Source organism: Heliangelus exortis, chromosome 5 (genome assembly GCF_036169615.1).
Source record: "Heliangelus exortis chromosome 5, bHelExo1.hap1, whole genome shotgun sequence".
Lineage (NCBI taxonomy): Eukaryota > Metazoa > Chordata > Aves > Apodiformes > Trochilidae > Heliangelus > Heliangelus exortis.
This window is the reverse complement of record NC_092426.1, coordinates 39716774-39740695: the sequence shown is the minus strand read 5'-3', so window position 1 is coordinate 39740695 and position 23922 is coordinate 39716774. Positions and strand designations below refer to the sequence as shown.

The 23922-nt window shown below is 37.9% G+C and overlaps 1 protein-coding gene across 26 annotated transcripts in view; it reads right to left on the bottom strand.

The window, feature by feature from the left end:
- Window positions 1–1504: 1504 nt before the first annotated feature.
- Window positions 1505–23922, bottom strand: part of MADD (MAP kinase activating death domain) — a 68045-nt gene continuing 45627 nt past the window's right edge. For 16 of the 26 annotated variants that reach the window (XM_071744865.1, XM_071744875.1, XM_071744864.1 and 13 more), the window contains 12 exons: window positions 22991–23099; window positions 22361–22423; window positions 21904–22024; window positions 21068–21173; window positions 18732–18842; window positions 17725–17832; window positions 17477–17641; window positions 16149–16221; window positions 15147–15253; window positions 9789–9858; window positions 4748–4794; window positions 1505–2999 (listed from right to left, as the gene is read on the bottom strand). In XM_071744865.1, the coding sequence (XP_071600966.1) occupies window positions 2892–2999; window positions 4748–4794; window positions 9789–9858; window positions 15147–15253; window positions 16149–16221; window positions 17477–17641; window positions 17725–17832; window positions 18732–18842; window positions 21068–21173; window positions 21904–22024; window positions 22361–22423; window positions 22991–23099 (1188 nt within the window). In that variant the 3' untranslated portion in view covers window positions 1505–2891. Of the gene's footprint in view, window positions 3000–4747; window positions 4795–6271; window positions 7142–9788; window positions 9859–15146; window positions 15254–16148; window positions 16222–17476; window positions 17642–17724; window positions 17833–18731; window positions 18843–21067; window positions 21174–21903; window positions 22025–22360; window positions 22424–22990; window positions 23100–23922 lie in introns of those variants that run through there. The other 10 variants (XM_071744883.1, XM_071744872.1, XM_071744876.1 and 7 more) reach the window with 3 other exon arrangements.

The window sequence follows — 23922 nt, the reverse complement described above, 5'->3', positions numbered from 1 at the left end:
GTCGAAGTGCCTTGAAAATATCACCAATGTTAAAATAAAAAGGTTGTCATCTTGAAATACTTAAAAACTAAGACACAGGCTCCTCCTAGTGGTAGAAACAGAGGGATTATTAATTTTGTTCTCAATCTTCCGTTCACAATGTATAAATACTTATCAACTAATCTCAGTTAGACTCCCAGTTGGTTCTGGAAGGTTTAGAAGCCTCTTACTGTTGCTAAGGAATTCTTAGCTACAAATCAAAGTAAGTGGGGCATGACAAAACACACGCAGAGCACTGTAATGATTTTTTTGCTCAGCAGTGACATTCACATACCTATTAATGCTGAGCTGTGACAGAAGTGGAAAGGATGGCAGACTGAATTTGAGAAGACTTACACTTTTGTGCCAATTTTAAGTCCAGCTCTGGACTAATTTTTAACCTTCAGCTCTACATTGGTACCCAGAGAACAGCACTGTGCATTTAGTAGTGGAAACACTGCATGGCATGGTGCCTTTATCTCTTATCAATGCTTTACATTCTCACAGCTACCAGAACACCTGACAAATCACCATCATCAAGCAAAATATTTTGCATATTTCAAAAATTTCTTCAATTTTGAAGTCACATCAGTTGCTTTCACCTCCAGAACAGAGGCTCAGTGCCTGAGGTTTACTAATTCCTCCTTGACATTGAACATCAAACACTGTAAATATTTGGCCACATCTGTTCTTTAAAAAAATTCTGGCAAGAAGGACAGAGGGCCATTTTTATTACCAGACATCTTATTCTGAACTGTATTCCTCAACAGTCTAGAGTGTACAGTACTTCATGTAATATATGATTTTAACTCACAGAAACATATAGTCACAAAAATACAGCTTCTGCAGGGAAATAAAGGAACTGGCAATAGTAAATTATGCTGCTCTAATATTACCCTTATAATTATTAATAATACTTATAAAATAATATTTACTATTTAAAAATTAATATGGTCTAACTAAGTGGGACCCAGTATTGCAGTAGATGGAACATCTGTTGTAGACCAAAATGATTTCAGCCTGAAGTGTACTTGTAATACAGTAGTACCAAGAATATTACAATCGCTAAAAATTCAGATAATGCTCTAAGAAAATTCACAGTCTCAGACGACAAAAAAAAGAAAAATATAAAACAGGTTAATTTCAAGGTTTGCCAGCTTCAGTTTTGCCCTTATAGTAGGAAAGCATAAAAAAAAATAGTTTATTTTTTGCTTTTATTTGTATACTTGGAAAAAAATTCCAGTGTTTCAGGGGTGTCTGTTTTCCCTATTTGGGTTTTTCAGACAGGTTTTGTTTTGTTTTAAAGACAAATTACATGGGTGTAATGACAGAACTTTGAACTGCTATGTGGAAAGAAATACAGATTTTACATTTATAGTCTTAACATTTTCATTATTTGATAAATGTCTATGATGTATTTTGTATATAGTTATACAACCTCCAGAATAAGTTTAATCAACAGAAAAGGGCAGGAGGATGAAAACAGTTGCTGGTTGAATGACATTTTATTTTCACATTCAGACAGCTGTACAGTTTCTATAAATAGATGTGGTACTATAATATTTACATGATTTCCTCACCCATTACACCCTAGTGTATTCCATTCAAAATGGACACCCTGACCAAGACAAATCAGGGTTACTTCTGGGTGCATTTACTCAGAATCCCATGTTAAAACATACAATACATCAGTTTGCATCAGAGCATTTTTTTCCAGGTATTTTACATGTAACATTATTTTCTCTCCAGTCTCTTCTCCCAGCATCCTAGGAGCTTTTCAGACAAGTGCAGTACAATTCAAGAACAAAAACTGAATGCAAGAAAACATTCATATTCTGCCTACTTAAAATAAGAAACATGATGGATAGTTTTAGCAATGGGAGTTTCATTATACTTAACCACAGTATTTGCAAGATTGGTTGGTATACAGATTGGAAAAAAGCAATAGTTAAAAAAATTTGGGGACACCATAATACCACATTCTACAGATTGCTCTAGACATTTTTTCTGTAGACTATAGTTACAAACCCCAAAACACGTGGGCCTCCTTCTGCCATTGTTTCCAAATTTTACATTTCCTTCTTGATTTTCTAATCCTTGTGATTAACTGCTTTTGGTAGTGCTTTTATGCATCTGTTCACTCAATTGCTGGGATATCTACAAATGCAAACTCCCATTTTAAAATCCACACAATCCATGAGCTGTCAGGGGTTTTCCACAACATGCTGCCTCCAAGCTTTCTCCCTCTACTTTCCTTCCCACTTAAGAAGCAGTCACCTCCCATAGATGGACCAAATTAATAGCCAAACTTGTCACATGATATTTTAAGACTAAAGTAGCTAAACTGTTCATCTCTACCCAAAGGGCTATGTGACAAGAATTCCATTTCGGTGGGTAAAAATAAACAACCCAGAAGAAAAAAAAAACTATGAAAACATTACAGCTAAACAACATGCAGGACCAGACTGCTTCCACTATGCCTACACTGGAAAATCTGAAAGCAGAAGCCTGCAGTTGTAAAGTGATTGATCTGTAACAAGTACCACTAGAAACCAAACAACAATCAAACTCAAGCTGTCAGTCATCTTAAGACAAAAGTAATTCCAAAGGAACAGCCACAGTAGGCCACTCACAGACGGATGCTGATGCTCAAAGCTCTCTGCTTAACAGTTCCTATAAAAACTCCAGGAAGAATGAATTTGGAAGGAGACTGAGGCAGTGAAGTTTTAGGTTTTCCTATGGGGAAAGACTTGGAGGGCCACAGATGAATCAAGTTCTCATAGAAGACAGTAAAGTGAGCTCCAGCAATTGCAGTAAAAATAAGAGTACTGCACATCAAGGTGCCAAAGGGCAGGCATGTCCCAATACCATGATCAACTGGAAACTGGCCGAGGTGGTTTGCTTTTGTTTTCTGCCTCCTTCCCACGAATGGCAGCCACGTAAGAGAAGAGACACAGCACGGAGTAGCAGATCTCATGTGCCTACAGGGATTTAGAAAAGGAGATCATGAAATTCAGGTGATTTAATAGTTTACAAAATCCGCTGCACATTTGCACTTCACTGCATCTTTTCCTTCATGGGGCAACTACTCTTGGTACAGGCAAAATCAGGAAAAAGTGTCCCATGGTACCTTATAACAGAAATGAGTAGAGAAGAAAAGCCTTATAACAAATAAGAAAGCTCCTTTGGGATAAAAACATTAATCACTTTATAGTATAATTCTAACAATTTTTGAGAATATTATTCAAAGCTCAGAAGTTTGACAGCTGGTTCTAGACAAAATATCCTCTGTATTGACTTTGGAGATGCTGTATGAAGTTACAAAAAAATTTCAATGTGAGGCTGAAAGAGCTAAGTAAAAAGATTAGAACTAAGCACCCAACACTGTGCTTAGTGGAATCTTTATTCACAACTGTCTTTTTATGCTCAAAATTATAAGAACTGCTAATTCTTGTAATTTTTAACCAACTCTAGTGAATTGATGGATAATACAAGCTTGCCTTTTGTGTTTTTAGGTTGGGGTTTTTTTCTTTTTTTAAATTAAAAACCCACCCACAACCCAACACTGCATGCTTCATATGAAGAATACTAAGCAATTTTGTCACTATCTTAAAGCAGAGGATTTCACATAGCATTAGGAAGATTTACAGTTATTGCATTTACTTGATTAAGTGAGCTCTGTTTTAAGTGAAAATCCTCTTTCAGTGTGTGTGACTGGCACTGCAACTCAGTGTCAGTAAGACTCAATATATTTCCTAGTCCTAATGCTGGCTATTCTGGTGAACATAAAACTACCTGTCCTGCAGATTGACATTTATAATCCTTGCAAAGATGATCACCATAATAATGTGTTTTGTTGTACTATAGTACAAGCTAAAACACTTGTGTAAAATACAATTAACTTTCCTTAATCCGGCTTTTCTTATGATAGAGCTATCTGCTTTTTAAATTACATACATTCTAATCATTTTTTTTTCTAAAACATTTCTAACTGCTTCGATACTTTTTCTCTCTCTTCTCTCTCTCTTCTCTTTTTCTCTTCTTCTCTCTCATGTGAGCCTCCATGCAATCACCAAACATATATTGCACCTCAGGCATAAAATAACTGATAACAGTTCTGATGATAATCACTGGCTTCTGTTTCTCCCTCCTAAGTGAGTATAAACCTGATCTTTGAGCTACTAGGTGTGAAAGTACCAAGTGTCATCATGGACTGCTGCTGTTCAGAAAATGTTACAAAAACATTAAACCACAGCAGCCACAGATTCCTATGGCAGGAATCACTACATCTACTGTTCTCTTCTATTTTACTGTTCACTTTCAGGAGGAAATGGGAATTTTGCATAAACTCAGTTAGCAATCATTTTATCTATTAGGAACTGGTCTCCCTTTCCATCTGTTCCATGGATTAAGCTTTTGTGTTCTGCACTATCTTGAATCTAACACTTTCATGAGCCTTTAATTATTCAAGTTCAGACCAGACCAGCTACCTTGTATCTTCATCTTAACAAGACACCAGCTCTAGGAACTCCCTGCCAGTTCCTCTGGTTTCACAGAAACAAAGAGTACCAAGTTCTGTCATCTTCCCTTGAGGAAATCTACCATAAAAGAGCAGCTGGTGTTTCAGTGCATTGCAAACCCTGCAATCTCAAGGTATTTCTTTTCATCACATCAAAATGTAAAGATACATCCTCTAAAGAACTACCAGAAGGCACCACAGTTGACTCACCATTGGCGTCTTGTACTTGTGGCTCACCACTTCTTTAGTTTCAGGAACTAAAACCGGACGGGCAAGAGACAAAACAAAAAGTTCAAAAAACGAGAGGAAAAGGGGAAAGAAATAGCACAATGTTCCCATAGGAAAGGGAAGGGATGCACACAGACAGCAGGTGCAGGTACAGAGCACCTCACTATCCCTCACTTCTAGGCACTGATCCTTTTTTATTCATAGTACATATGTTCAAAATGCTAATAATGTTATAATAAATTCCTCAGTTTGACAAAAATATTTCCCTGCCTCTGTTTGGAAAACCATAGCAGCTATTTCATGGTTCTTAGAGACTACTTATTCCTGCTAGGTGGCAAAATTAATGACAAAATATGCTTAATACCAAGATACACCCAGTGTCTACTATGATAAAACATAAACCAACAATTCCATAGTGATGTGTCAGTATGCAGTTCCCAAAGATTTTATCTTCAGGTGTTTGAGTCCTTCTCTGCTGAAAAACAGATTTTGAAAGAAATGCTGGACATTGTGTAGTAAATTAGTGAAATCCAGAAAAATAGTGGAACTGAGGGAGAATGTTTTCTGAACTGGAAGACTGTTTCCCAGTTCATGAGTTTCTCTGGACATTCTTTCTCCTTTCTAGGATGTGTGTGATGGTGTTTACTTGACATACTGAAAATGCTTATTATTTTTGAACAAGTTGCCTCAAAATGAGTATTTATTTCAGTTACACATATTCTTAAAAGACCAAGATTATTGACTCTGGAAGACCTTTATTTATAAAGAGGATTAGGGCACTGATGAAATAAAAATCTATTATCCAGAAATTTTCATCTTGCTCCCTTGCACTGCTTCAACCTAACAGAAAGGAAACAGTCATAATATAGCTAAAGGAAATTTGCCTTTTGTTCTCTCTGTGGAATCCACAAAAAAACAAGCTGTAACCATCCCTTTACTGTGCACTGCATCTGAACTGTGCCTCAACCCACACTTGGTCTACAAATATTGTTGTGAGCAGATACCACAGGAAACCAGGAGAGAACAAGGACCACACTAAGATCACACAAATGGCAAATTTAAAATATTAAGATTGGTGGAATACCAAGACCAACTCTGAATACTTCCATTCCAGAATAGCTGAAATTTGCCATGGAATTTCTGTGTCACAACAAAAAAATTTATAAGCAGCGATACAGAAATGATGCAAAACCAAAACCATAGAGGAAGGGTAAATGTTTTATTATGCATAGTACTAGTGACAAGAAAAGAAACAGAGGCAGATGAACTCTGTATGAGTAACAAGAAAAAGTCCACAACAAACCTATCCATGCAGATGTCATCTTTTCAACTATGATCAGACAGCTAAATGCTGGAGAGGGAGACAGATCACGCTCTAAGGGGCCAAAAGTAGGCAGTGCAGACTGGGTTTGAGAAAATACTCCAAAAATAAAGCAGTGCCTACTAATTCTCATATATCACAATACTGTCATTCTTGAAAAAAATCCTAGTGAAAAGTACAAAATAGGAATGTAAAAAGTAATGTTTTTGCTTCATGTTTCAATTCTCTCTTTTCTTGGATTTAGTAAGACTAAGGATGGAGAAACAGGGAAAGTGCACACCCAGGCTGCACTGCTCCGGTGAGATCAGTAACTAGAGTTGGGGAGATAAGGAGCTGCACATCCAAGCTACCTTACCCAGTTGGCACCAGATGTTCCAAATTACCTCCATGTCACCACGGGATAAAGGTGGGAGTGAGGCTGGTGCACAGCCAAATAGGGTGGGACTTTTACAGCTGTGCCAGTCTCACAGCCCACTGGATAACATACAACTGTCCACATACTCTTCAAAAAGCAGGAAGGGAAAGCTGTAAGGACCTTGTGCCACGAGGGAAGAAGGGAAGCTGTGAAGTCCTGTATCATAATTGAGAATAGGAAAAGAGGGGACCAGAGAGGACCTAGGCAAGGTACTGTCTCCCCACTTTAGAGTCAGGAAATTGCCTTGTCTTTACATCTGTAAAGTCCTCCATCACAGTCCCTCCAGAGGGGAAAATTCTCCTGAGAGGACTGAGTTAAGAAGCAGATTTGGATTTACTCTCAGTGAAGTCAAAGCACTAGTGCTGCAGAATATAAAGAAAAAAGAAGAAAAAAAAAAGACAAAAACAAAAAACCCCCCTCAAATAAAAAAAAAAAAATCAACCAAATCACAAACAAAAAACCCCAAGCCTCAAATTAAGAGATGAGCAGAAACACTTCTAACATGAAAAGTTATTCCTGATGATGTTGAAGTAAGCAGATGAAGGGAGGAAATTATTAAGCACCATCCTGAAGCCTTTGCTACTGTGAATGAAAAGATGGTGCTGGCATAGGATGAGTTTAGGGGACATCACTTTACCTGCTGGAGAAAGAAGGTTTTCATAGCAGCGGCGGTGAAGGGGCCACAAGAAAGTAAAGCACAAGTACACAGCAGTAACTCAAATTCCAGAGGGAAGAGCCTTACAATTCCTCACTTACTTAAATCTCCACTTCCATTTGTGGGCACCAATTCCTGAACTTCTGCTTGTCTCCTGCTCTGAAATCACAATTCCAACTTTCACACTGCCATCTAAACCCAACGTTAACACAAACAAGACCTTTAATTTCCTGCTGCAATAGCACTAAACTTGGAGCACACAGGCTTGACAAAACCAAAACCAAAACCAAAACTTGCATTGAAGTATTTCCCATCAGCCTGGATGCAAGTGGAATCCATGCTTACCACTCTCTGCCTCTCCAAGAGAAAACAGTACTTCATTACTATAACAAATCTGACTGCAAGGTTCACAATATTTAGTACAGCTAATTAACTTTTTTCTTAAGAAGTCCACAGAGGTTTTTGCTGAGTGCTGTTAGCTAACTAACAATAATTTATCATGTTAATGTCTCATGAACAAGGCAGACTGGCAGATCTTATCTTTGTAACAACTAAACTAGCAGCTCTGAGGTTGTCTCTCATCTCTGCACAAGAATAAAGGACAGGTCCCCTGCAACATCTGCTTTTCTTCCTTCTCTTTATTAGCTGGATGGACAAATTATACATCTCTTTGGTACATCTAAGTTGGTTCTTATCTGTGACCTCTATTTTGGGAGGAGGGAAATCTTCAGTTTAATTTCTCAGATTTTGCTTGCAGCATCCAATTCCCAGTTTATTTTTAGTTATTCCTTAAAATTACCTTTTAATACTTTCCATGTCTCAATTCTAGCTTTTGCAATAGGCAATGTAAAAAGTTATTTTTCTTACAGTTATTATACTTATTAGTTGGGGTCTAAACACTGTATTACAGGGTCATCAATACAAGTTGACTGGAAATAACTAGGTCAAACACTGTCTGCCTTCTTGTACAATATAATAATGTATTAAAATGAGTTAAAAACCTCTTAAAATTATCAAAAAATAATTTCTGATCCAAGTAATTTCTTTTAACTTCCAAGACTGCAAAACCTGAAAAGAAGAAACCCTTCAGATAATTTTATGACTTCTGAAATCTCATTTTTGTAAAACTCATCAATAATCTTTTACAGCCTGAAGCAATTTCTGTAACTGGTACAACTTCTCACGCCCATCAGGGTGAAAACATGGTATCAAACAAATACACAACCCTAAGGTGCAGACTATTTCTGAACATATTAGGAATTTTTTTCAGGGTTTAAATACACTGATCTGATAACTTGAACCATGAATAATATGGTTCAGAAAATGGAAAAAAAAATTCCACAAATTCAAATCCCAAACTTCTGGGAGATTATTTGATGGCAACCAACAAGAAAACCACAACACCTAGAAAGGCTTTACCATTTTAATACCTTATAACTTTGTGTTGCCAAAAAGAGACAACACATTATTGTGGACAAAGACATTAATTTCAGCAGTGTCATATTCACTGTCTTTTTATATTGCAGGAGAGAATCCCTCAGCTAGAAGATTCTGTTCACAGCACCAAAGAACAGTGAGAGTCTTGGTAAATGGAGCTGCTGACTTAGATTTTGATTAACAGCCAAAGTATGGATGCTGATCTACTGTGGAAATGTTGTAAATTTTATCTTCTTTTTAATTGTTTCATATATACACTTAAGACCTAGACAGATGTCTCACAGATGGGTGGAGAATAAACCAATATGGGTTCAGGGACTATTTCAAGATGTGGATCACTTCTCCTGAAGTCACCTACTGCTTTCAGACACTACTTAACTATAGTGTGACTGACACTAACAATGTCTATTGACCCAGAATTTTCCCCAGACTTGACTGGAGGCAGATTATATAAATATATCAATATCATATATTATATCAATTTTATTATTATTATTAATAATAATATCATTATATGTTATTATTACATATTATATATTATACGCTATATGTTATATAGTATGTATTGTATATTATATATTATTATAAATTATTATCAATATATTATATCAATTATATCAATAGCTAACTAATTATATCAATAACTAACCAAAATAGCACAAATTCTCTATTCTCCTTAACCTTTGCTTTCCCACTCTTTACCACATTCATGCTCTGAAACAAAAGCCACTGGATAAATAAAGTAGAACCTGACAAAACATCCACTCCCTAAAACAAAAATGAAATTCCACATAGAGCTAAGAGGAAACTTGGCAATTAACAGTAATTCTTTGAAAGAAAAGCACAGTGTATGAGAATAATCAGCTACAAATCCTGCTTACAAATGTGGTTTCTCAGATGAAAGAGGAACATACCAAAGAAAATTCCTACCCACATCCAAGTTATGATTTGTTTGCTTCAGGAGATTCATAACATCATCTTTGTCTATTAACACAGGGCACCTAGGTCACAAGTCTTAAAATGGTAAAAATAAACATGTAAATTTTATGTTAAGTCACCCATCTCTCAGTCAGGCAACATGCAACCTGCATTTCTCTCCCATCTTTGAAACTGCAGTGCAACTTTGAAACTGAAGACTGGAAATTTGAGTTACTGCCATGTGAGTACAGACCTAATATCAAAATAATGTAATTACCAAATTCCTCCAGGACAAAGACTCCTCGCACAGTATTGCACTTTTTAATGTGATTCAGCTCTATGAAAACCTACAAAAGAAGAGGAAAAGTAGCATGAAATCAGTCAGGTCTGTGATTTTTTTAGCTAAAACCCAAAATAAATCAAAAACATCATCACAGCAGATACAACCTCAAGTACTGGAGCATACACTACCAGTTCATTTACAGTTTAATATATAAATAAAGGGTGAAATAAATATTCAAAAGACAAACTTGCCACAATGCTAGAAATCAACAAAGAACTTAAAAGTGCTAAGAAGCGAAGACAGCAGAAGATGAAGTACCTTCCGCTCCTTGCAGGAGGAGAAAGCATGGAAGAGAAACGAAGGAGTTAGTAACTCTGACATATCCAACATTGCTACCCCTTCAGGCACTCAAATGAGTTATTGCAAAAAAGAATACCAACACACCTGGAATACAACAGAAGAGCGGGACGAGAAAAAAAAAAGCTGGCTCCCAAATTTGGCACCATTTGTAGCCTCTTGATCCATCCCACTTAATTCTGCCCCTCCATGCATCCTCCTCCAGCACAGAGGGCAGGTAAGGGGCACCACACTTCCCACCCTGACACTGAGCCTCCTACCCAGCAGCCTAGCTCAATCCAGAGGGGAAACACTGATTGTCCTGCTCCTTGACAGCCTTCCTGATTAAGGTTTCACCCCAGTTATTGATGTACCCTCTGATACTTACTCTCAGAACCATCTCCTTTAACAGTCGGTACCAGGTTTCTGCTTTAAGCTGGACAGGAGAGTTTGGACCCTTCTCAATTGTTTGCTTACTTCCCACATGGCTGCTGTCAGCTGGGCCCTCACTTAGAAAACCAACCTGCTTTAAATCTATGTTTCACATACATGAGCATCAAAAGACAAAACAGCAGAAACTACGTGACTGGGTTTTCCAGTTAGAACCTAGATGCCAAGATTCCGTGAATAAACAAGGTATGAGCATAATGAATTTGTTCAATATCTGATCTCTTTCAGGATAGGAAACAATCCCTTCTTATATGCACATCACCAAATGGGTCAGAATCAGTAGGCAGACATAGGAAGCCACCAAAAGTGCTGTAGGGAATCATTCCATGTTCCAGTTCCTAATACAGTTGATTTTTCAAGGCAAGAAAAGCACAGAGAGTAACACTGCCCTAACATTCAGAGAAAGTCTGAGTCCAATACCAGGACACTGCAATTTCCTGGACTGACACTTTCAGTGCCTCTACACTTACAACACTGTGATTTCAGGACCAATTTTTAAAACATGTTACTAGAGAGACTTTATTGTCTTGGAAAGAAGGGACAGGAAAACTCTGCAACCCTCTGGAATCCAGTATAAGCAACACCCATGGAATCACAGGTGGTGTGCTACCCAAGAAAGGCAAAAGAAGTCAACACCAGAAACTGTTGTGTTGTTTTTAAGAAACTGGCTTAATCTTTATCAATACAGATGAGTAAATGCACTGTACATCCGAGTGAAGTCAGCCTGATTTTCAAGCAAGAAGGATTTTGTTTGTTTGCTTTTGGTTTTGGTTTTTTTTGTAACAGAGATCTAACAAACAGATACAGGGTATTCTTTGCTCAGTAAAAAAACCTAACTCCCACTTACTTTATCAGAAAAACTTACTTTCTGCTTACAATCAAGCACTCAAGGGGAAGGAGAGCTAATGCCACCTTGTTTGTGTGCTTTCATACATCCTCTGTATCAGTTTAGTTGACCAAAAGCATTTTAGTTTTTCAGAAAAAGAGTACAGAAGTCAGTAACAACACTTTATTGGACTTGGTTTCTTTTTTTCTTTAATATGTTCTGTGAAAAGTTCTTGCTAGTAGTCTAAAGTACAAAATTCAGAATCTCAATAGAAAGTTTCAGGCAAAACATTGGATCTGGTAACACTAAAGCTGCCTAAAAGACTTGACTGCCCCAGGTGCTCAAGATCTGAGTATAATGTTAAGGAGTGCTGCATTTCCAGAATGAGCAAGATAAGAATTTATCAAGCTTGTAACAATTACAGTATGGTCTCCATTTGCAGAAGACATTTGAGCTGACAAGCAATTTCTTGCTACATTAGGATGCTTTCCTCTCCATCAGAAAATGAGTGCAAAGGAAATAACAGTTACTTACCCTGGGGAAACTGTGGTTCTTCAAGACAGAGCATTCACTGGGAATCCTACTGTAGATGGACATGTCCCTGCTGCTTTTCATTTAACTTCCATCTATTTTTCACACAGATTAATTCATAGAGGGACAGAGTTACCAAGTCCCAATACTATAACATATTTTGTAGATGTAAACTCAGAATAATCTGCCAGTGCCACAGGTACATTCAGCTCCTCCCTATTCCAGAGCACTTCCTCTGACCTGCTAGGCACAGATAGTCTTGAATATTTTTTTCTTCTTAAATTTACATGTGCTGCCAGATGGTTTGTGAACACTCAAGACAACTATGAGGTGTCAGTAACAAGCTGGCCCACCATGCATCTAGGAGATTTGCTAAGAATTCAAAAGGTAACAAAGTATACACACTGCAAATCAAGAGCCTTCCAAACCAGTTTCATGAAAGCAAGCACCACTGTCACACAGAAGCACTACATTCAGTCTTCTCCAGTATGACAGAATAGACTTTTTTTTTTTTTAAGTGGAAACCTCTCTCCCTGTGTTCTAGATTAATTATTTCTATGCCATCCAATTAAGCAGAGTGACAGAAATCCCTTCTTATAATAAGTTGTGTTGCTGAAAAGAGTATTTAGAAATGGGCCAAGAGCAGGGCCTGTACATGGAGTAAGGAGAGGAAGATGAAGAGAAAGCTGTGCTTGATGAGGTCCTGTAGGCACTTGTTGGTCAGTGTCCCCACCCAAACTCAACTAAACCACCATTTTAACATGGAGAAATGGGTGTAGGATCCTGGTTTTAACCATGCTATTATACAGATTCTGGTATCAACTGCTTTAGGAAGCTATTAATATAATTTATATGAAAACACCAAAGTTCAACTCATGTCCTATAGCAGGCCTTTTAAAAAGAAAGCAGACTGGCTGATGAGTGCTGGAATAAGAATGCAGACATTCTTGACCTCCACAGACTATGAAATTGGAGGGGGATTTTTTTTTTTTTTGTAGGTATCCTTTATATAAGTGCATCAATGGTCCATTCCACACAGACCCTCAAGTGGCAGCTCTGTATGGAAGACTTTTGATCTGTTTGGATATTTTCTTTTGAGAAGGAAAACAAGGATACATCTCAGGTCCACTAAAAGGAACTGAATGCCCTTGCCAGCTGGCAATGTAAACGCAGTAGATCAAGAATTAAACACACTGAATACACAAAGTGTATTTTTCAGAACTGTGCTCAATATCCATCTTAAGTAATGGGAACTCATCTGGCTATAGCCTCACTGGAAAGGTGATGAAGGGCCAACACAATCTTTCAGGTGGCAGAGGCAGCTGGCATGCTACCTGTGTCTGACCTGCACAGAGGGTCTTCCAGAAAAGATGTAGTAATTTTTATCCCAGACAGCACATGATAACACCATTCTCTGTAAGGAAGAATATGGCAAAGCCAGTACTCTGGGAATGCTGGTGGTAGCACAGGATCCAGTATCTGCAGTGCTATTCAACTGGTAATTGTCTGGACAGTCATATAATAACAATCAATATTAGGTTTCTTTTAGCATGTCATTCCAGTCTTTCAGGAAAAAAAAGACTTTGAATTTAAGGACAAGGGTATGTTCCAGTATTTGGAGTTTTACTTTTTGGACAGATGCTGTGTTGTCACTATGTGCTTACCACTGCATGTCTCTGGCTTGTGAAGGTGCCAGAGAAACTTATACATACTTCAGAAACCACAATGATGATGATATGGCTACCTTCTTATATATCTTTTCTTCCTGCAAACGCACATAATGCCTGGCTGTTTGTTTATGAAACAGAGTGATCTCCATAGACTGCTCAAGAGATGAGCAGTTTCAGCTCAACATCAATTCTGACTTCTGGCAGAGGAAGGAAAAGGAGAAACAAACAGAATATTCCTTATGGTGTATCCCCATTGTAGGACAAAGTAGTTTCCATTATGTCCATCTATAATAAAATCAAACTGTTGCCAGGGTTTAACTTTCAAAGGCTTTAGACCTGCCATTTCTAATAACTAGGAAAATTTATTCTGTTCTACCAGTGAGTTCCTCTTGCAGTTCTTCACATTTCAGCATACCCCATAAAAAGTTAAAATCTGTCACTGAGCTAGACTGTTCCATCACAGAGTAGGTTTGAAATACTACAGCAGGTCAGCTGCAGAACAGCTTCTACCCTGGTATTAAAACACGGAAAAAAACTGCAGGAAGTTCACAATTCTCCAGTCCCTATATTGGCATGTCAGAACCCAAAGAAGTGCATGGTGTGACTGTGACCTTGGGAGAAGTAGGAAAGCTTCTGAGTGTGTGTGTTTGAGATGCATGTGCACTTCCAGTGATCTACACTGATATATCCTCAAAGAACAAAGCTTGTGTGGGGAGAAAAAAATCTAGTCAGGAGGAAAGGAAAAAACACTCCACAGAAGACTGACAGAAGCTTTACTTTCTCGCCATCTCTCACACACATACACACTCTCTCTCCCCTAAAAACTGATTCTACTGTCTAGCACAGCATGCATTTAATAACATATGCAAAACAAAAAACACAAAGCAAAACAAAAAACAAGGATCAAAGGAAGCAACAGAAACAACACCCAGAGAAAGAAAGGAATGACAGTTCTAGTTGTGCTTCCTCTATACCCACAAGATCTATTTGAGAGGAAAAAAGAACCAGTAATTTTTTCTTGGTTTTGTGACTTACAACAAAAGCCAGTTTACTATTTTATTTTCATATGAAATTCTACAGATGATTTCTCAAAATTTAAAACAAGATAGATAAATACCATGCAGAAGGTTGCCCTCTGTACCTGCACTATTCTAACATTGTATCTTTAAGGCTCTCTGCTTATGCAGTCAGGATATGTTCACACTGTGATTTATTGTGGCAGTTCAGATTACTATTGATGACTTTTTCTGTCCCTTAATATACTGTTTTGTGATTAGACAATTCAAACCACCAGAAACAAGAATTTGAAACCTGTATCAATGTTTTCCCTCAGCTGGTTACAGTTTTCTTGAGGATATTGCATTTCAGTGTGCCTTTCCATACAGATACACATGTAAAAATATATGTGTGTTTGTGTGTAAATACACATATGCTTTTTTTACCCTTGTCCTTCTTACAACTCTGGGAAGAGGAAACACATCCACAGGCATGCTGCAAAAAGCTTCATACTCACAGTTTTCTCACAGATTTCCCCCATACCTGGCTGTGCATGAATTTCAAGTTAATTCCTTCCAGTGTGACCTGAAGAAGACCTCCTTCACCAGTTTTCATATCCTGCACAGGGAATTCACCACCCAGCTCAGGGCCTGTTACATTTTAATTAAAAAAAAAATTAAATTAAAAAAAAATAATCAAAGAAAGACAAACAAAAATATCCAGAGAGAGAGAGAAAGAACAGAAAGCAGTCAACCAAGTCATGAAACGTGGAAAGGAAATGTCAAAAAATAAAAAAAAACTATTTCCATTTGATGTGTCTGGCAAGAAGACACTACTGAGAACAGTAGGGAGCATTTCAGCAGCCCAGATCCCTAATGACAACCTTCTGAGAACCACCAGACTTTTAAGTATTCTAAGAAATTTCATCCTGGTTACATGAAAGGGCACTGATGTCAGCTCCATCTGTATTTATCATAGTTCACATTGATATTTTGTTTGTTTTAAATGCCATATTTCATTCCTGCAAGCACAAACTACACTTGTATTTGTGACCTTGATGATTTTGTATAGCATTGCTTTGTACTTTCAGCCATGAAGAAGTGAACATAGTCACAACAGTGACCATTTAGTAGAGAACATGAATAAATGACAATGTAGGCATTTTCATCCAGTTTCTATTGCATCATTCAGTTCAGCTAGAAAATACTTTCTTACAATGACTTTTTAAAAAAATTACCATTTATACAGAATAACTGAACTCTGAAGGATGGCTAAACACATTTTTAATACATTATTGTTCAATTCTTAAAATAGCATTCAAAGACATTTTCCTCCATCCTCAGTAAAGTCCAGTCCTCCTCCTCTCCAAATTAAACTGAATTAATGGTACGAGGAAGAAAATGGTGGCTCTTCTAAGCTCACACAGAGGTACAAAGCTGCCATTAGTGAAATGACATTATGCTCCAGGAAGTTGTTAGTTAAAAAAAATAATTCTTGATTGCAAATTAAACAACAAATGTTCCTAACAAAAGGGAAATCTTTTACCTGGTTTAATGCTTTGTTGCCTTGCTGCTGCTCTCTCCATACTGTCTTTTACACAGTAGTATAGCTCCCGACACTACCACAGAAAAGAAAAGTAATACAATGTTATTTTTCAAAATTACTAAGGGGAAAAAACAGCAAGATTCTAAGAGTCTAAAAAAAACCAAGCCTGCTGTGATGCATAACAACAAGAAGCCGACAGAAGTTCAACCACAGCTAATTACTAGGTGGTATTTATATTTATTTTTTCACTTGATAGAAAATCTATTTCATGTCATTTCATAGCACAAGCTAGTGAAGAGTTCAGGTCTTGGCACACACACTCATGAACAATCTAGCCAGGTTTACTCAGTTTCCTATTGTAGAAAAATGCTCAAAACAGTATCACAGTCCCTCTCTTTCTTTCAGTTTCCAGCCATCATTTGTATTTGTGATGGTCTTACACTCTTCTTTTGTTACTTATGTCAATTTTCTTATACTATATTCTTCTATTCATCTTCCTCCAACTCACCTCTCTAATATCAAACAATGTCAACCCATAAACTCAGAGTAGAATTTAAGAACATTTTCTATGCAAAGACCAAGATACATGCAGGGACTTTTCCAAGTAGCTTCTGTTTCATACTGCTTTTGTCCTCCTTCCTTTGGTAGTCACATCTGCTCTACAATGACACTGTCTATGTAAAATGAATGGTTTGAAGTAGAAATCTCATCCCTTTATACATTTCAAAGATAACTTTTCAATATGCTACTTGCATTTACAAATTATATATTGTTTGCTGGTCACCATGTAGGAGTTCCTGGAGTTCTAAGAGTTACTGGAGTTTTGCTAGTAAGTTTAAGCTATTTCTTTACACTTGCAGGTCATCATAAGGAGAAGAAAAGTGCTCTCACATTAGTGGAGAATATTGGCATATACAAAACAAAAATCAAACATGTGCCCATGGAGAAAAACTTTTTATCTATTTTGTCAGTTTGGATTTTCCATTAATGATCTAACTCAACTACTAAGACATAGCTTTACTTGGCTTTTTCTCCATTAAGCTATCACAACATTCTGACTACCTTTATTAGCCTGCAAGCTCACACATTTAGTAATACTGATGCTTTCCTTCTAACCAAAAGAACAAGTAAAAGCTGCACATGTAATTCCTTAAATTCCTCCTGCTGTGCTACTGTCTCCAGGTAAATGCCAAGGCATAATGTCAGCACTATAAAAAAAACACTGCTGGAGAATCCTTTTTTATTAAACAGGGACTGTGCTACACCAAGTATTTGCTTATGCACTGTGTTTTTCCCTTAGTACTGTGGATATTACACAAGATGGGTACCTTCTTTGTGTAGAACTTGTTCAGTTGTGTCTCCTGCCCATTCCTCCTCCAGAGGCACAGCACTTTTGTTTTGGGGCAGTAAGTCATGTTGATGAGTTTCTCATACCACCAGCGTTCATACACAGTTCCAATGTTGCTTCTCAGCACAATGCAATCATCACATACCTGGGAGCACAAAACATGACCTAAGTTTTCTACCCCTCTTTGTTGAAGACTGACAGTCCCATTAGCATTACTTTTGTCTCTACCTCCATGAAAAATATGTCTCCTGTGGTGTCTGTCCCAGCATGTACTACAAAAGTCTGCTTCTTGATGTGGCGGCTGCCACTGGGTCTCACAGGGAGCTCCCGTCCATTCTAGAGAAAAAAAACACACAATCATCACTCTACCTTAAAACCAACTTCTCCTGATCTATTGAAAAAGAATATTTCAGAATATTCCACAAGCATTTTCCACAGAAAAAAAAAAAAAAGAAAAGGACATTTAACATAGCTTAGTGAAGTAAATTTTGGACAGAGGCCTAAGGAAGATACTCTGTGAAGTTTTGTTTCAACAAGCCTGGTAAGTTCAGTTTTAACAAGTGTGATAACTTTAGTTTAAATGAGTGTGACTATGAGTTACTCCAGCATACAACCACTATGCTGCTCAGTATGGAACAGGGCAGTGTTTGGGTGCCAGGAACATTGCAGTACACTGCTCTGCTTTTTCCCAATTAATTGTAGGATAATTTTCTTTCTTACTGTGCATAAAACCAAGCTTTGACAAGTTAGATTTCAAAGTGCCTCACCTGCATCCACTCTAGTGAGAGCTGTTTTAAAAGATAGTTTGATTGTTTATGGAATGTAAGATCTATTCTTCATGGCATCTGAGAGAGGAAACAGTTTTGCAGAGAAACTGATTGCTACAAGTCTCACAAGGACCTGGGAACCAATGGAAAACTAAACACTTGCTACAGTCATAGTAAGAATAAGGGCTCCCACCCACAAGAGACATTATGAAAACATGAGCATTGCATAGAACTTTGGGGCTGAAGTATCCTCTTTATACATGTTTGTATTGCAGTTCTGATAACTGCATAACACTGTAATATGATAAACAGGGCCATACAATCAGTCTTTATACCTGTGAAAGCATAATTGAAATAATTGAAATAATTGAAAATTAGTGGTGCAGAGCATTTCCAGAACAACTTTCAGGTAATATTTTCCTCCACTTTAGCTCCCACTGCTACACCACTCATGACTATTTTACTTACCAGATTGGCAAGCTTGTCTAGGGTATCATTTATCTGCTGGCTGTACACCAAGCCAATGTGTGATTTTCCCATCAGGCGACGCACCTTCTTCCTGATGTCATTCTTGTTCACCTAAAAAGCAGATAAAGACAGGGACTTACTCTTCACAAGCAGCAGCTCCTGTCTCCCAAAATCAAAATACCAGCACCTTGGTTCCCATGGATAAGACAGTAAAACAAGTGATCTGCAGCTCAGTCATGCCAGAGGCTCTTGAGCCCTTCAGAAGTACAAGCAGAAGCTGCACCACTTGTCCCAGCCACTGGGCAAATGATCCTGTGCACAACAGATTTTTTTTGCACACCAGAGCATTTCCAACTCCTGACATCCAACATTGTTACTTATGTGATGGGTCTCATCTGTCAGAACAGCTTCTTCACCTCTTCCCCTGCAAGGACTTGATTTAGTCAGCTGTGGAGCCACCAGCACAAGAAATATTAACACAAAGGCAGGATACCTATCAGCATTCTCACTCTTTCATAATCTGTTTCCTGATCATCAGCTCTGACATCTCTAGAGTCTCCTCCAACAGCAGCAGCTTCCACCCAAACATGAGCTGCAGGGAAGCTCAGAAGCAAAACATTTCTGCCCCAGGTGACCCTTCAAAAGGTTATTATTATAAACAACAGCCACTGGTACTCTAGGCCTGAAGACAGTACACTCATGCCTGAACACCTACTTCAAGCTAGATTGAATATTCTTTTACCTTAATGCAATAGAGCACATAAAACAAACTCACTGTGTTTCCTTCCTTTGGTAAGAGTTCTTTGCAAGCACTCTGAAAGCATTTTTCCTGTAATTTTTTTTAGGTAAAACCTACTAGGATCTGCTATTCCAAAACAAGAAAATACATTAAAATTCCAAAATTTTGGGTCTGGAGGATTATGCTTCCCCTGACAGTTCAGAAGAATTCACTTTGCAGTTGCTACCAGAAGGTGCCCTAAGATGAGACACCTTGGTACACAGTCTTTAATTTCTTAAAGCCCAGACTCTGCTTGAGAAGAATCCAATATGCAAATAATATACAAAATATTCTAAATCCACCACCTTTTAATCTAAAAATTATGATCAGATGGGAAAAAAACTAACCACATCCATAAAAAAAAGAATCTAACAACCCTTCTTTTGCCTAGTTCTTCATCCCATCCTTGCTCTTGAGCATCTCTGAAGATTCACTGAAAGAAATAATTTTTATCACAACTCTCAGATGCTCTGTATTCCCTGTTCACCTACAGCCCATTGGCCCACAGTGATATAAGTTTCAAAGGCATAAAATATCCTGTTTGCCTCCTTATCCCTCTCCCCCAGCAAACTGCCTTCTTGAGGATTGGATTCCTTTCACCAGATGAGAAGACACGTCCCCTCTGGGTCTAACTCTACCAATCTCTCTCATGAGACAGCCTTTTGAAACCAACATTATTTGCTCTCCTCTTTTACACCCTTTTTTTAGAAACTGTGTGGGTTATCATTACTTCCACAGACTCACAGAGATGCAAGTCCTAGTGGCTAAACCCCATCATCTTATTGTGAAATGAACCAATTCCAAACATACTCAAATTCCTTCTTAAAGGAATCTTAAAACTTACCCTCATTTCACTGATACTAAGGAAAATCACTACCTTCTTTCTTCCAACTTTTTACTGGCAAGCTGTAACACTGGACAGCATAGCCCATCAAAACTGTTACAGCTAAAACCATGCACTTAAGCTGCTTCTAAACATGAAAAATTTAGAAGATTGAATTCCAGTAACTTTGAGGGAGAATCAGTATTATCTAAGAAATTATTCAGACTGAAAGACATTGCTAGTGGCCACCTACAGCATTAAGCTGCATATACACAGCCCACTGAATGAGATAAAAAGGTCTGCTTGCTAGTGACAGCAAGTTTCATACTGAGTTATTGATGTGCACTTTCACAATCTGCCCATGTTCTCCTTTTACCTCTGAATTCTCTGGGATTTTCAATTTTCATCTGGAAGGAAATCAGATTAGAAGACACCTCTCCTGAATTTATAACCCATACCCTTGAGAATAAGAACATGCTCTGAAGGTACTAGTAGGGCTAAAATAAATCCTACTTTAAATGACAATGTATATGCATACCCATGGCATAGAACTGTGCAAACTCTGCCAAAATATCTCAAGGCATCTCCAGGTACTGAAGCAATTATTTCGTTAAGACCAGGAGATGTTTTATAATAGTCTTTCATGTTCTGAGCTCCGTGAACAGAGATGCAAGGTTTCAAGACAACAAAACACACTGCTTAAATCTGAGCAGTGATCTATTGAAAAGAAGTCACCTTTATCATAAGCATATAAGCAATCATGTTATGCAGCAGAGTAGCCAACAGCCGGTCCTCATCATCCTCCAAACGCTTCCGATCGTGTTCTCCCAGGGAAAGGTACCTGCAAGGAGAGCCAGACCTGAAGCAGCCTCACAGAAATTCTTCATTTAATCCACCCCAGCACTGGCAGAGGACAGAGCACTATTTGTAAAGTGGATGGCAAACAAAACCCAAAAAAAACCCCACCAAGCCACTAAGTTGCTGGCATTTTTCCAGTAAAACGTTGTGATCACTAATTAAACATTGCCATTAATTATTAGCTAGTTGAAATAAATAACATCTGCTCAGTGGGAAAGTTCCCAGTGTTCCACTGTGCTTAACTGCTTCCTCTTTTCTGCAGCCACAGCTCCATGACAATTACAGCTGCCAGGAGAGGGACATACAACTCAGGACAAAAGCTGGAGTTTTCCAAAGACATTTCATTCTTTCCCATGACACCCCAAAATCTGACTTCTACTCAAGAATGTAGACACTCAAGAATCCTGACACAGAAATCTTTTGCTTTACTACTGCCATCTATTCAGACTGTGATTACACTTACATTACCCTTTTCTCTGGAAATACCACCTCTCCACAGGGGTTAAAAAAATGCCTGTCACACCTGAAGACAGTATTTCAGTATCAGGAGATACTGGCCAGAACAGAGAGAAGAGGCTCACCTTGGAACAGTCAGCTACACCAACAAAGTGACAATAGCATGTCCAGCAGAATTATTTTATTATTTCATTTTTTTGTTATTTCAGCCCCAGGTGAAACAATGAGGAGTAAAGAGGTGTACTGAGGAACTTTACCTGTCAATCATCTCCTGAGGTCCCTGGTCCATCCCCATTCCTTCCCTCTCTAACATCACAGCATCCAGGAAAGCATCTTCCCAGAACTGCATCTGGTCCCACAAAGTTGAACGCTCTTTGCCTGTGCAATGTACACAAAAGTCACTACAGTCAAATACTTAAAGATTAATTCCTGTTCCTTCCCACTCCTTGAACACACCATAAGCCAATACACAATTAAACCACAAGCAATATCACAAATGGAGGAAAGTGTAAAAGAAAATAAAAGATATATCTCTCATTCTATTCCGTGGCACAATCTTTTCAAACCCTTACACAGAAGGACCTTTCATCTCTACTCTTTAAGGAGCCAATCTTTTCTGTATACTGTAAACACTGCCAAACAGAAACAGAAATATCTCACACAAACACAGATCATGGCAAACACACAGAGAAGCAGAAAGATAAAGATTATTACTCAGAGAGAAGGTTTCCATTGCAGCATCCTCTAACTGGTCCCAGACAGATCCTTTATCCCTACCTGCACCATTCCAAGCAGGCAGGAACAATAAATGGAAAGATGAAAAACACAGTAAGAGAGAGCTCGAGATTAACAGCACATCCAGATGAAATGCATTTCTAAAAAGACAACATATTCCTAATTCAAGGATACACTTGAAGGCCACTAGCACTCTGAGTTTAAGACTTAAGACCTAAGTCAGACTTTAAGTTCAATGACTTAAGATGAAGGATACTTTTTCAGCACCAGAGATACACTTTAACAACCCATGCATAGCTTTCTTTCTCCCCTTTTTCCAACAGTTTAAAGAATTAGTATTCAAGAACAGCAAAAGACTTGGATAAACTTCATTTTATGCAAACTACACCACTCACACCCATCTACTCTTATTCAGTCTCCCCAGGAAATCTGTGGCTTTACTCAGAAACGCCTGAGGCACCCTCCTATTCTACCAGCACAGACAACAATAAATGATTAAAAATAACCTCTGGGAATGTAAAAATTCCAGTCTGCCCCAGCCATGACCTCACCTGAACTTCTGTCTAAATAGTCCCCTTCCAGCAAAGAAAATTTTTAAAAAAAGTTTACCCAAAAGTCCTTCATAGAGATAGACACGTTGGTTCCCATCCTCTGGAGCTCTCCCTGGAACACTGCCTTTGTTATCCTTCACACTCTGCTTCAGGTTGTGAGACTTTGCCTGAAAAATAACACAAGGAGTATCAGACATTTTAACTCTGCACAGGGCTGTTTCTTGCAGTCCACTCTTGTGTTTAAGAGGTGCAGTTTGCAAGCTGTACTTCCCAGATGCATCTCCCAGAAATGTTCACAAAACAAACAAATTGCTTTGTCCAAAGAGCAAGGTAAGACACTTAAAAGTCATTTGGACAAAGGAAAGAAAGGGAGACAGAGAAATCAAAAAAAGAACAAAGGAAGGAAAACAAAAAAATTGCAAATCCCAAACTAAAGGAAAGAACAGATAAAACCTCTGGTGTTGTCCCTCTTATTTTATGCTTATGCAGTAAGTTTGCCCAAATTATATAGCAAATATTTTCAACTGTTAATGAAATAGCTAAATATCACTATTATTGTCCAGATTGTGAGGAACAGAAGAAGAAATAGAAACATGCACCCTTCTCAGGAAGACACAAAAAATTAATATCCATAGGCAGAATACCATTACCTGGGCTCTCTCTCTTAGTCAGACTTTACAGAGTGCCTTTGTCATTCATAAAGGCATTAATCAAATGATTACACACCATCTGCCCTGAATTAAATTAAGTAGCAAATAAATAAATATTAAGTAAATCAATTAATTAAAATAATATTGAATCATCTGGGAAATTAAATATTGCTAACCTGTAACATGGTGCAAGATGTGAATTTCCTATTCTGAAAGAACCAAGTACTGAACAGGAAATGAAGAAAGTTACATGGATCCCTACAAAATTACATCTTTAAGTCATTGCTGATTAAACCTCAAAACAGAATCAGAAAAGAATAATAAACAAGAGAAGTCTGCA